This window comes from Chinchilla lanigera, unplaced genomic scaffold (genome assembly GCF_000276665.1).
Source record: "Chinchilla lanigera isolate Chin_1 unplaced genomic scaffold, ChiLan1.0 scaffold00053, whole genome shotgun sequence".
NCBI classification, from domain to species: Eukaryota; Metazoa; Chordata; class Mammalia; order Rodentia; family Chinchillidae; genus Chinchilla; species Chinchilla lanigera.
In genome coordinates, this window is record NW_004955454.1 from 3391472 (window position 1) to 3405650 (window position 14179).

At 47.8% G+C, this 14179-nt stretch overlaps 2 protein-coding genes across 4 annotated transcripts in view; both read left to right on the top strand.

The window, feature by feature from the left end:
* The first annotated feature begins 6421 nt into the window (after window positions 1–6421).
* On the top strand, window positions 6422–8804 carry Rpl8 (ribosomal protein L8). Its single transcript, XM_005395938.2, has 6 exons — window positions 6422–6529; window positions 6766–6913; window positions 7005–7146; window positions 7392–7610; window positions 8276–8391; window positions 8603–8804. The coding sequence occupies exons 1-6, from the start codon at window positions 6450–6452 to the stop codon at window positions 8759–8761; spliced, it is 864 nt and encodes a 287-aa protein (XP_005395995.1). The 5' UTR covers window positions 6422–6449; the 3' UTR covers window positions 8762–8804.
* A 97-nt stretch (window positions 8805–8901) lies between these two features.
* The window catches only part of Znf34 (zinc finger protein 34), a 13149-nt gene continuing 7871 nt past the window's right edge, over window positions 8902–14179 (top strand). For all 3 annotated transcript variants that reach the window (XM_005395935.2, XM_005395937.2, XM_005395936.2), the window contains exon 1: window positions 8902–10657. The gene's annotated coding sequence lies outside the window, so the exon portion shown is untranslated. The remainder of the gene's footprint in view (window positions 10658–14179) is intronic.

Genomic DNA, 14179 nt, shown 5'->3' on the forward strand with positions numbered 1-14179 from the left:
TCAAGACCAGCCTGGGCTACAAAGTGAGCTCAAGGCCAGCCTAAACTATATAGCAAAACCCTGTCTCAAAAAGACGAAAAAAAAAAAAAGTGATAACCCCTGAAAATGAGACTTTCTGCATCTTTTGGAGTAAAACCCATTGTTTTGCTCTAAAAGACACAATAGGGCCAGGCGTGGTGGTGCACATCTGTAATCCCAGCACTCGGGAGGAGGCTGAGGCAGGAGGATTGCCAAAGTTCGAGGATAGCCTGGGCTACATAGTGAGTTCAGGGGCAGCCTGAATTATACAGCGAAACCCTGTCTCAAAAAAAAAAAAAAAAAAAAGACACAATAGGATTCATTTTTAGGTAATGTCTCTTCTAAAATCATGCTAAAACTTGTTTTCCGGGTAGGTCCTATATTTGGGGAAATGTATCCAAATAAATCAAAACAACAAGTGCTGGTGCAGATGTGGAGAAATTGGACTCCTTGTACACTGTTGGACAAAATGTAAAATGGTACAGCCACTGTGGAAATCTGTACAGTAGTTCATCAGAAAAATGAAATAGAATTACCATACGTTTAGAAAAGTGTTCCCTTCTCTATACCTTTTTTTTTTTTTTCTTCCAGTACCGAATGGAACTTACGACCCTGTGCTTGCCAGGCAGGCGCTGTGCCGCTGAGCTAAATCCCCAGCCCTCCTTCTGTATACCAATTAAAAGAAAAATCTGTTTTTTCCCTTAATTACAGCAATTCTTTTTTAGACACTTATGGTATCAGTTGTTTGTGAGTTTTTAGACCAAGCAGAGGATGGGAAGTCATTGTTTATTATTTGTAGAGCTTCACTTTTGCTGGCTGAAGAGTTTTGGAGATGGATGTGGTCATGGTTGCACAACTTGTGAATGCATTTAATGCCACTTGCCATCTAACTATGTGCTTGAGAATGGTCCAGGCCGGGTAAGCTGGCAGTACCTATAGTCCCAGCTATTTGAGAGGTTGAGACAGGACAGCTTAAGGTCCAGAGTTGGAGAACCTGAGCAAGAGTGAGATCTCAAAAAAAAAGCCGGGCGTGGTGGCGCATGTCTGTAATCCCAGCACTCAGGAGGCTGAGGCAGGAGGATCCTTTTGAGTTTGAGACCAGTCTGGGCTACAAAGTGAGCTCAAGGCCAGCCTGAACGGCATAGCGAGACCCTGTCTCAAAAAGACAAAACAAACAAACAAACAAACAACACACAAAAAAAGGTGGTGGGTGTGATGGTACATATCTGTGATTCCTGCACTCCAGGAAACTGAGGCGGGAACACTGCAAGTTAGCAAGACCCTTCCCCCGGCCAAAAAAAAAAGCGCTGGGGATTTAGCTCAGCAGCACAGAACCTGCCTGGCAAGCGCAAGGTCGTGAGTTTGATTCCTGGTACCGGAAAAACAAACAAACAAACAAAAAAGGCCAGGGATGTAGTGCATAATGAAGATCCTAGGGTTCAATCCCTAGTACTGAGAAGAAGAAAGAAGAGGAGGAAGAAGAAGAAGAAAAGAAAAAGAAATAGAGAATGAAAATGGCCCAGATGGTAAAATTTATGTTATATTCTTTCTTTTTAGGGGAGCAGGGTCTTGCTGTATAGCAGTTCAGGCTGTCTTTGAACTCGTAGTGATCTCCCTGCCTCAGCCTCCTGAATGCTGCGATTATAGGTGTTTGACATTGCATCAAACTGCCAGGTCACATTCTTGTTTTTTGTTTTTTTTCTGGTACCAGGAATCGAACTCATGACCTCATGCTTGCCAGGCAGGCGCTATGCGGCTGAGCTAAATCCCCAGCCCCCAGGTCACATTCTTTAACCACTAAACTGGGATGTGAAACCATCACGGTGAGTAGAGTAGAAAAGTCCAGTAAATGGGGTGTACTGAAGATAGTGTTTTGTTTTGTTTTATTTTGTTTGAGACAGGGTCTTGCTATGTAGCCAAGGCTGGCCTTGAACTCATGGCACTCCTCTTGCCCAAACCTTCCATGTGCTAGGCCTGGCTAGACAGTTTTCTTTTTATAGCCACTAAATTGTGGCTAGACCCTGGGAGGAGGCATGAAGACCAGAGAAGGGGAGAGACTTAACTACAACCATGGCTAGTCAGGAGCAGGGTCATATTTGAGCACAGGACAGACTCGGAATCAGGACAGGAGCAATCTAGGCAGGAGGGTGACAAGATTGGGTCGCCTAGCATGCATGAGGCTGTGTTCAAGCCCTCGCACCACAAAAATGAACCAAAAAATCCAAAAGAAGTAAAAACGGTATGACAGTGGGTTTGTGCTCCTTCAGTACACAAGTATCCATTTACTTTAACTTGTACCAGGATGTGACAAGACCAGGAGGGAGCTGGACAGCACACAGCAAATACTGACAATAGTCAAGGCAGGAGTTTTGTGACAGGACCCTGAGATCAGGCGAGGGATCCACCTGCCAAGGATTGTCATGGATCATTGGAACTTCCAGACTGACACTAGGCTGACAAGTGAGAACAGCAACTTGATGGAGCCAGCAGAAATCACCAAAAGGAGGAGCTGGGGATGTGGCTCAGTGGTAGAGCTCTTGCCTTGCATGCACAAGGCCCTGGGTTCGATCCCCAGCACCACATACATTAAAAAAAAATAAAATAAAATTTAAAAATTAATTAATTAATTAAAAAAAAAGAAATCACCAAAAGGAGATAGAAGGTGGCAGTGTACATTAAATCTTACAGCAAGAGAAAAGGGATGAATAACATCCTTACTATCACACACACAGAAGATCCGGATTTCCTCATGAAAAGACAGACTCTTTAAAAGAAACTCAGAAAAGTACTGTTTATCAGAAATACCCTCAAAGGGGCTAAGGACATGGGCCGGGGATATAGTTCAGCTGCACAGTGCCTGCCTGGCAAGTGCAAGGTCCTCAGTTTGATTCCTGGTACAAAAAAAAAAAAAAAAAAGGGCTAAGGACGTAACTTAGTGGTACAGCATTTGCCTAGCATACATAAGGTCCTGGATTCAATCCCTAGTATTGACTGCAAAACAAACAAACACAAAACAAAACCACAAAGAAAGGCAAAAAGTAGGGCATGGTCAGCTGGCCATCAAACTGCTTTAAGGTGCCCACGTGAGCTTGGGTTGCAGAAGCCATGGACAGTCAGTTGCAAGAGACGCAGCACGGTAAAAAGCAGCCTGTGTCTGAAGTCCCCAGACAAAGGAATTGAGAAGTGAAATAGGTCAAAGCAGTAGCTCAGGCTGAAATAGAACAGTACTTCTGTCAACAGAGGAGTTGAAGGCCAAGGAAGCTTTGGTACTGGGGTCCACGGTGTTTACCACACTGGGGGGAGTCCCAGCAGATCGCCAGCCTTCAGACCTGCTTTCAGCACAACCTCTTGGCCTTGGTCTGCATCACCAGCCGTAAATCCATGAAAAATGCATAAACTGATAGATGAAGTGCCTGTTCCATGGATTGACATTTTGACGGTTTTTTGTTTGTTTTGAGACAGGACCTTGCTATGTAGTCTAGGCTGGTCTGGAACTTGCTATGTAGCCAAGGCTGGCTGTAAATTCGAGGCAATCCTGTCTCAACCTCTCAAGTGCTGGGATTACAGGCGTGTACCACCACGCTTGGCTGGACTGGCATTTTGGGTGTCCTCCTGAAATACAAAGCCTCAGCAAAACTCCAGTTACATTCACATTCTGAGGAAGACATAAAATTGGTAGCTCTGGTGGCATATACCTCTAATCCAGCTACTCGAGATGCCAAGGTATGAGAACTGAAAGTTCAAGCCCAGCCTGGGTAACTTCATGAGACTGTCTCAAAAAAACAAAAACAAAAACAAAAACAAAAGATGATTGGAGATGTAGGTCATTGGTATAGCACTTGCAAAGCGTGCACTAGGACTGGGATTCAATCCCCAGTACCACACATGTATACACCCACACCCCCCAAAGGTATATATATATATCTATATATATATATATCTATATATATATATATCTATATATATATCTTTTAAAAACCTAAAAATAAAGGGAGGGCAAAAACCTGCTAGGAGATGGAGTCAAGAAGGAACCAGAAATGGGGATGATATAACACACAAAGTGGGATTTAATGCTGAACTTGGCCATTAGAATAGGATTTTATCCATGGTCAAAAAGCAACATAAATGAGAATAAATAATTTTGAATCCAGAGGCACCTAATATACTTGGAAAACCAAGATAATTTTTTTTTTTTTTTGTCTTTTTGAGACGGGGTCTCACTATGCAGTTCAGGATGGCCTTGTGCTCACTTTGTAGCCCAGGCTGGTCTCGAACTCACAATGATCCTCCTGCCTCAGCCTCCCAAGTGCTGAGATTACAGCCCTGTACCACCACACCTGGCAAACAAAATCATCTTGATGAAAACACATTTTCCTAAATCGTAACTCCAGAATGGGACACCGAATCAGGAAAGTCAAGTGTGTATGATTAACACCTAAACATACTTAAAAAACAGTGCTTAGTCTGTAAAGAGTGTCTGGTATTATTCCTGTTATTAATTCTGTATGATCCTATTTTAACCACCTATGATGGCAGGCTTGTCACATGGCACATGACTATATTACCTTGTAGAACACAAGGCAACTTTTTGCTTTTGGGAGGTGAGGGTAAGGGCAGCTGATGCCGGAGGGAGAGGGAAACCAAACCAAAACAGACAGGACAATAGCTATTAGATTTATACCAAATCACATGCATGCTTGAGATAAAAAATATTTAAGAAAAAAATTTTTTTCTTTTTGTTTTTTTTGTTTTGGTTTTTCTCCAGTACCGGGAACCGAACTCACGACCTTGCGCTTGCCAGGCAGGCACTTTTTGCCGCTGAGCTAAATCCCCAGCCCCTAAGAACAATTTTTAAAGAAAACACAATAATTTCTAACAGTGTTTTTATGTGTTTGGTACTGGGATTGAACCCAGGCTCTTCACAGTGAAGACCCAGCCCTTTTTACTTTTGAGACAGAGTTCCGGATTGGGCTAGAACTTGTGATCCCCCTGCCCCAGCCTTTCAAAGTGCTGGGATTATAGGCCCGTGTCACTATGCCTGGCTTTATAACAAAATTCGAAAAGCAGGGACAAGCTGATTATGGATGGTGTGGGAAGCATGACCAACACAGAGAATCCCTGTAGAGAAGGCCGGATCCTGGCAGCAGAGGGAAGATGGGACATTCCTCAACACACACAACACACACACTGAAAAACTCCATGTAACGTGTGCCGAATGCCCCTCTCAGTGCCCACCACCTTCAGATGACCCAGATCTGTGGTATCCCTGCCTCGGGCCGGGCTGGGTGACTTTACATGCAGGCAAGCCTCAGTTAGCTAAACGGGGCTTAGTCACTCATCAACACTGAGGGGTACAAAAGCCAGGGCCTTGTCTTGTGAGCCCTGTTAGCTGTGTGTGCTCAGCTCCCCGGCTGCACCCAAGAGCTTAGCGACCGCATCAGTACACCTCACCCAGGGACCCATGGGGATCCTACAACTTCTGTCTCCAAGCACTCGGCCCACCTGTCCCTCTACTTCTGGACGTATTCTGAGGTGCTCCCAGAACCCCTCCCCTCCATGGACACAGTCCGTGGGCTGTGGCCTCTTTACCAGTCATCAGTGGCTCTTTCTTGGTTCCTCCCCACTGCAGTCTCTCTGGAGGCCTCATGGGCCAGCCTCGTGGCTCCTCTGTGACTTCAGAAGGTTGCTACCTCCTGAAGGCGCCTCTCCTTCCCCTCTCCTGTCTCCTTTTTATGATGCTACCCTTGCAGCAGTTTTGCAAGGTCTGGTAGAAATTCACCCCCGTCCTGAATACAACCCTCTCATCCCCTTCTTTTCCTGCCTTGCTGTTCCGTTTTCGGGGTCTCGCCCGGAGGACCCCTCTCCCTTGCTACGCCCTGCAGACACCCCTGCCCCGCAGCCCGTCACCATTTCCGGGGCCCGGGGGCGGGGGGATTGGAGGCGCCCTCCTCCTTGACAACTGCCAGCCGCCCTCTATCCTGCCGGCTCTTCGCAACCTTTTTGCGCGCAGGAGCGGCCGTGCCACGGGAGGCGACACTCGTTACTTGCCACCCAGACCCCACTCTCCTCGCTTCGCAAAGCACCAGCTTCCCCGACTCTGCACGCTGGTCTCCCCCGCCTACCTCGTGCCCTACACGAGCAGAAGCCGGTGCCCAGGCCACTCCCGCACCCCAAAGCCTGCGCCTCGGCGCGAGTCTCTGTGAGGCCCTGGACAGGCCCCTTAGTGCCTCCTTGGCGATCCTGTGTGCAACATTTGCCCTCTGGAAGAACCCTACCAAGGCCCGGCAACCTGACTCGACTCCCGGTCGGGGACAGCAAGCAAGTTGCTAGTAGACTGACATCCAGACTGAGCTCGTGGTAAAGCCGCGGCAGCCGGGAAACTGGACGACAGCGGGGCACTACATGTCCCGGCATGCACTGCTCCCGGAAGGATGCTTCCTCTGGCCCCGCCCCGGAAGATAAGGCGGCTCGTGGACGCAAAGTTTCCTCTTTCGGCCGTGCTCTGGAACGGGTAGGTTGTATGTGCGGCGCCGCGGCCTTGGGAGCATCCCCTGCCATCTGCCTCTCCTGGCCACCATGGGGCTAGCCGTGGACCTCAGCGACTCTGCTGAGATGGCACAGGCGCGCGGTGTGGAATGGGGCTTGGGGAACGGCCGGGATGGGGGAGCGGGCGACCTTTGGGGCGGGTCCCGGGAATCCGGGCCGGCGGGGCTCTCCTGCCTGATGCAGACGTTGAGCTTCCCCTAGACCCGCCGTCATGGGTCGCGTGATCCGTGGACAGAGGAAGGGTGCTGGTTCTGTATTTCGCGCGCACGTGAAGCATCGCAAAGGCGCTGCTCGCCTACGCGCTGTGGACTTCGCAGAGCGACATGGCTACATTAAAGGCATCGTGAAGGTGCGAGGAGCCAGCCAGGGCGGGTGGGGAGGGCAGGGCGTCCCGCCACGGCCCCGTGCTAACAGGTGGATGATGTCCTGATGACCCGCAGGACATTATCCACGATCCGGGTCGCGGCGCACCCCTCGCTAAGGTCGTCTTCCGGGATCCGTACCGATTCAAGAAGCGTACGGAGCTGTTCATCGCCGCCGAAGGCATCCACACGGGCCAGTTTGTGTATTGCGGCAAAAAGGGTGAGCCTTGCAGTCGGGAAGGAAGGGCGGTGGGCGGGAAGGGGTGTTCAAAGAGCACACAGTCTGCCTGGGTAAGAACTCCCTGGGCAGAAATCTTCATGGGGAGATCCGCGTGGCTGGAGGAGTACTCCATTCGGGCTCCCAGGAATTTGTTTGGTATCTTCCTCGCCTTTTGCTGGACTGTTCAGTGTGGGTCCATGTTGCCATTGATTGCACTGACCGTCTGGTGCCACTTTCTCTGGCAGCCCAGCTCAACATTGGCAATGTTCTCCCTGTGGGCACCATGCCTGAGGGTACCATCGTGTGCTGCCTGGAGGAGAAGCCTGGGGACCGGGGCAAGCTGGCCCGAGCCTCTGGGAACTATGCCACAGTCATTTCCCACAATCCTGAAACCAAGAAGACCAGAGTGAAGCTGCCCTCGGGTTCCAAGAAAGTCATCTCCTCTGCCAACAGAGCTGTTGTTGGTGAGTGCCGTGCCACGGTGAAGGCTGAAGACTGGGTGATCAGACTAAGCTGCAACAAATTGTCAGCTGGCAGTTCTGGGCCCTGGAACTGGATGGATTGCTCTGTAAATTTGAACACAGTCTGAAGTCTATAAAGCTGGCAGGATAATTGAATAGGTTAACTTTTCAGCCAGAACAGGGGAAGACATTTGTGACTTTCTCAAAAAAAAGTCTTATCAAGTGGTTGATTCTGTTGTTGAGCAACACCATAGAGTCTTTCCTAAATCCATTCCTGCACAAGGTTTATTCTGAGGGTGTGTTCACAGACTAAGCGGGCCTGTGGTACAGTGTGCCTGATCAGTTCTGGGAGTTTTAACACACCAGTTGTGTGTGTCGCAAACATAGTGATAAAGGTGGCTTGCTTACCTGGGAAATTGAGCTTAGCCAACATTGTTCATGATGGGGGTGAGAACCTTGGCTTGTTTGCCCTGTGAAGCTTGAAGAAACCTGATGACAGCGCACAGGGTGAAAGGGTTTATTGGGTGGAGGCTGGTGGGCTTCTGGTGGTGGCTGTTGAAATACTCTGGCCCTCTACCAAGATTAAGTTGTGATTAGTACACTCAGCAAGGTATGTTCTTACCGGAGGTGGTTCTGTGCACGTCTGAGGAGTGTCCTCTTCTTTACAGGTGTAGTAGCTGGTGGTGGCAGAATTGATAAACCTATCTTGAAGGCTGGCAGAGCCTACCACAAGTACAAGGCAAAGAGGAACTGCTGGCCACGTGTACGTGGTGTGGCCATGAATGTAAGTAGCCCAGAAAATAAGTGAGTGGGGTATTCTGGGTGCAGTGGCTCTATGGGTGGGTTACCTAGCCCTCCAGGGATGTTGGCCTTCTACCCCTGTGGTAGGGCCATCTGCAATGGGAGTAGCACTGGGTGGTTTATACTGAGACTTGATCCTGCCCCAAAGCAGCTGGAATTACCCCTGTTGTAACACCATCTTCTTCTGCCTGTAGCCTGTGGAGCATCCCTTTGGAGGTGGTAACCACCAGCACATCGGCAAACCCTCAACCATCCGCAGAGATGCCCCTGCAGGGCGCAAAGTGGGTCTTATTGCTGCTCGCAGGACTGGGCGACTCCGTGGAACCAAGACTGTGCAGGAGAAAGAGAACTAGAGCAGAGGGGCTCAATAAAGTTTGTCTTCGGACTGGCTGGCAACATCTTTCTTCAAATGATGGGGGCATCTCTGATCTCAGTTCTTTGTGGAGTTTCCAGCTGGTGTATTCAGCCACAGGTGCCAACATGATGGGGTCTGTTCTGCCCAGGGATCTTGAGGTGTGGGAGGAATGATCTGGCCTGATCACTTCCTGTAGGTTACCAAGAGCAAAGTGTAACTACACTGGCTTCATTCCATGGCTTGAAGGTTGTCACTTCTACAGTGGAGGGATCTAGGCACCTTTCCCTCAGCTATGCCTTATGCCCTAGCACTGGTTTCTGTGTCCTGATGGTGAGTTTGAGGTGGGCAGTTCTTGCTGTCATGCAGGGATCTGTTCCCAGGTCCCTGTACAATAGCAATGCTGACCCTTAAAGATGTTTGCAGTTCTTTTCTGTGTCCCAGATCATCTCAGATCTTTTCTACCTAAATAGGGCCCTAGGCTGGATGGTAAAGAGCTGGTATGTGGCCCTTCCAGGTGGGGACACAAAAGGCCACTAGAAATAAAGACTTGAAACTTAACATTTATTGATACATTTTTGAGAACTTGGACAATGTTGGCAAGGGTGTTTGGGGCCTGACTTTTTTTTTTCATGTACAGTGGTGTTGCTGAGAAGCAACAAATTAGAGACATCAGGAAAATAACCTGCAGTGGGAAGATGTGGTTCCCACCACAAGGCAAAGCAAGTCGGCTTGTTTGACCTGTCCATATCATGGTGTTGACCATATGCTGAGGAGCATAAATACCAGACCAGGTAGCCCTCTTCTACCAGTTGGAGCAGGACCTGCAGATGACACTTACATAGCACAGTGGGGTCACTGTGGTTGGTAGGATGCTCCCTAGGCATCTTAGGATGTTTTAGCTGCGCAGATGTAGGCAGGGACCTTTTACTTGCAGGAGGACTTTGCTGTGGCTGATAGTGGCTTGCTATTTAGTGCAAGCCTGCCTTCTGGTTTTTGCTATAGTCTGGGTACTACCTGCCCCTGGTGCCCACCACACTTGCTGGGCAGGGACCTCTTTCATGTGGGTGGACCTAAGGGTCCCCCAGGTTAACAGGTGGTTTCTTTTTTTTCGGTACTGGAAATTGAACTCGCGATCTTGTACTTTCCAGGCAGGTACTGTGCCGCTGAGCTAAGTCCCCAGCCCCAACAGGCGGTTTTTAAAGGAGGGGCATCTGAAAGGAGGAAGGTGTTGGAAATCACTAAGATATTGTTCAGTTCCTGCAAAGTGGAACCTAGATCAAGGGAGGTTGATCCTCCCTGAGGGAGGGCTTCCTTCAGGAGCAGTTCCTGTTAAGTTTGAGTGGATGCTGGGCCCACGAAAGGAAGTTAGGGGTGGAGGCAGTGTGGTAATCACTGAAACAGGCAGGCTACTTTCCTGTACCCTGATCTTCTGGCTCTTTAGGAGGAAGTGTTTACCATAAAAAATACTGTGCCGGCCTGGAGTGCACCCCTAATCCCAGCACTTTAGAGATGCAAATACAGACCTAACCTGGGACATCAAGTGAACCTGTCTCAAAAAGAGGGTTGGGAAGATGCATCTCACTGCAAAGGATTTGGTACCGCACAAAAGAATTGTATAAACTGCTAGACATTGACTTGGTCAGGAATACCCTGGCTACTTACCTAGGCTTTCAAGCCTCTGGGTCATTCTAGACTTGCCATGCAGCCTCGCCCAATTCCTGGACTACCAACGTCCACGGAGCTGGATAACGAGACGGCGCGGTGAACGGCCTTGCTTCCCAGAGCGGCACCTAAGGCCCGTAGGCGGGCGGATTCTATGACGTCACTTCCAGCTTAGTCTTGATTGGCAGCCAGTGAGGTCGGGTGCGGACCGCTGCTGCTCAGCGGCGCTGAGGTGAGTGTGGATCTTGCAGCGCGCGTATCCTGCGGGCTACCTTCCTGGTTTCCCGTTTCTCCCGGGGCTGGGGGCCGAGTTGGCTTCGCCACACTGGAGACCCTGACAGGCTCTTTTCTCCAGTAGTTCCCCTCGCGTTCACCTGTCCTGAGGTCGACCCCTTATTGTACCCCTCGGGGTCAGCGTGCTTCTGGTCCCCCGTAGGTTAGCTCCTGCATCGGGGAGTCCCTGATTTCTTCCAGGCAACCCCTCCGCTCGCCCCCCTCACCACCCCTGTGCGACCCGCTTTTGTCCCCTCTGTCTTCTCCCTCTCCTTACCCCTTGCATCGCGTCCCCTCCCACCGCCAGCCATCCTGTGCTCTGGGGCCCTCCAAGGCTTTTCTCCCCATGCAGCCAAATTTTTTATTCCCTTTTTCAGCGTTGTCTGAAGCGTTTATGTTTGTCCCCATCGTCTTGTGTTTTTTTTTTTTTTTTTCTTTCTTTCTCTTTTTGTCTTTTTGAGATACTTTGTAGTCCAGGCTGGTCTTGAACTTGCAACGATCCTCCAGCCTCAGCCTCCCTAGTGCTGGGATTATAGACATGCGCCACCACACCTCGTCTGGTGGATTTTGGGGGTTTTTTTGTTATTGTTTGTTTTTTGTTTTTCTTCCGGTATCAGGAATCGAACTCAGGACCTTGCGCTTGCCTGGCAGGCGCTGTGCCCCTGAGCTAAATGCCCAGCCCCTCGTCTTGTGGTTTTTACTCTATATTTTAAAATATTTTCTAGAAAACTAAAATAAAAGCAAGTACAGAAAATGAAACAACAAAACAAAACAAAAAAACAGCAACTGGGATTTGCTAGTTCTGATTTTGCCTAATTTGTTCAGGACTTTTTTTCTTTCTTTTTAAAGAAAACATTATTAAATTAAACCTCACTTAGGTACAAGGCACCAGTCCCATCCGTTTCCTCAGAGACATCCCTATTCTGACCAATATCTTTTCAGCCCAATTTTTTTGTGTACACACCTACATATACTATAGACATTCTGTATCTGACCATGTTATTTTAACCTTATAACTTTGTGCTATCTACTTGGCATTGATAGAGTTCATTTTTTGTGTTTGTTTGTTTCTTTTTTTTTTTTGAGATAGGGTCTCACGTAGTCCAGGCTGGTCTTCAACTCAAGATCTTCTTGCCTCAGCCTTCCAAGGGCTGGGATTACAGGCGTGTGCCATCATGTCTAGCCTAATGTAGTTCATTTCTTTTAACCACTATGATCTTGTCCATTGCCACTGACACACATTAAGGATGTTTGCTTGTATGCAGGCAGGTGGTGACATCCTTGAATGCATTGGCAGGTTTTTCTATAGAGCGCATACTGAAAATGAGGTCTGATGAGAGGCCTGAATGGTTTTAGTTCCACCAGGTAGTGTAGGACAGATTTCTTTTTGGGCGGGAGGGGGGTGGTTACTGGGAATGAAACTCAGGACCTCACGCTTGTCAGGCAGACACTGTGCCACTGAGCTGTATCCCTGGCCCTAAGACAGATTTCAAAAAAAGACACATTTCCAGAACTTGGTCAGTTTATTCTCCTAAACGTCCAGAGTATTTGGTATTGTAAAACATTATGTATTTTCCCAGCCTATGGGGAAAGAAGTTTGTTTTACTGATTCTGTAATTCTTTATGTCTTTTCCTTAAATTTAAAAAATATTTTCTGTGTATTTATCCTCTGTTACATATGCTTGCAAATGTCTTTTCACTTTGCAGCTTGTTCTTTTTTTGTCTTTTTGAGTCAGGTTTCGCTATGCAGTCCAGGCTGGCCTTGAGCTCACTTTGTAGCCTAGGCTGGCTTTGAATTTGCAACAATCTTCCTGCCTCAGCCTCCCGAGTGCTGGGATTATAGGCATGCGCCACCACATTCAGCTGATGCTGTTAATTTTTTATCTGAACCCTGGATTGAGACTCTTGAATTTTCTGTGTAGATAATTTTATTCTCAAATATTAAAATTACTTCATTTGAAATTTAATGATATTTAGTAATATTAAAATAATATTATTTATTCTCAAATAATGGCACTTTTGTCTTTTCTTCTCCAACCCTTTTAGCTTGTATTTCCTTTCTCTGAGACTTTCTGCACTGGCTCAGATATTGAGTAGCATCACACAGAGTGAGAGTCCCTGTCTGGTCACTGCCTCTCCTGCAGGTGCTTCTGCGATGTCCTTTCAGTGTTGGAATGAACATAGGTTGACGGCACGGGATGTCACTCTGAGAACTACTGCTGTAGAGTGTCTTATTTGATGTCTTGTTGTTGTTTTTCCTAATAGTATTTACTTTTCCATCTTTTTCGTCCTTTGATTGGACTTGCCATACATTTGTGTATTATATTAGCATTTTCAAAGAATCATTGTTGAGAGTTGTATTTCTTCAGAATTTGCTAAAACTTTTTGGGGTGGTGTTTTTTTGAGATATTCAATGTGTATGTTGAAATAAGTATGTATCCTGTGTTAAAAGTATGAGATTCTCTACTTGGCCCATTCATTTCTGAGAGAAGTATGTACAATATCTCATTTCACAGGAGGGTTTGCCAGTTCCTCTTGGGTGGATACATGTATGTGTAATTAACATAGCTTTTTAGTGGAATTTTTCATTTATCTCTAGTATGTTTTTGTTCTGACTAATGATTTTTGCTTTCAATTCTGTTTTTTTTTGTTGTTGTTGTTGTTGTTGTTGTTGTTTTTGTTTTTGAGACAGGGTCTTGCTATGCAGTTCAGGCTGGCCTTAACTCACTTTATAGCCCAGGCTGACCTCGAACTCTCAATGATCCTCCTGCCTCAGCCTCCTGGGTGCTGGGATTACAATGTGCGCCACCACTCCCAGCTTCAGTTCTGTTTTGGTTGATATAAATCAGTGATGGCAAACATTTTAAAGCTTTCAATGATACAAACAGCCTTCTGCAGTATGCATGCCATAGGTTCGCTACCACTTGTGTGAACATAGCTAACCGCATGCAACACACTGAGGGGAAGAAGCCAGGTGCAGAAGGATAGACACTGTGATTTGCTTCAGTTCATCACAGAACAGGTGATTTAGAGTGTGAAGATGATGGAAGCCTGCGGGGCTGATTAGAGTGACTAGGACCCAGAGACATCAGGCAGCAGGTCTTTTCTTGACCTGATGCTGATTCTGCATGTGGGGCAGTTTGTGATTGTCCATCAAGCTGTGTACATGGGACTCGTCAACTTTGCAATATACACTTCCTATTTCAACAGCTTTGGACTACGTAGTGAGACCCTGTCTCACCAACCTGGCTCCCCCTTCTGCATCCCAGACTGCTTGGTGCTGCCATAAGCAGCCCTACCTGCAGTCCAGGGCTCCTGCCCATCCCTGCCGGGCACTTTTAGGTGTAGACTCTGCTCCTCCCTGGGGCTCCTGCCCAACCCCACTTCCACTGCCCATATCGACATCTCCTCAGCCTCCTGCCCTTCTCCTTGGCTCACTAAGTTGTCTCATTCAGGACAGGAACAATACTTATTTACTTTA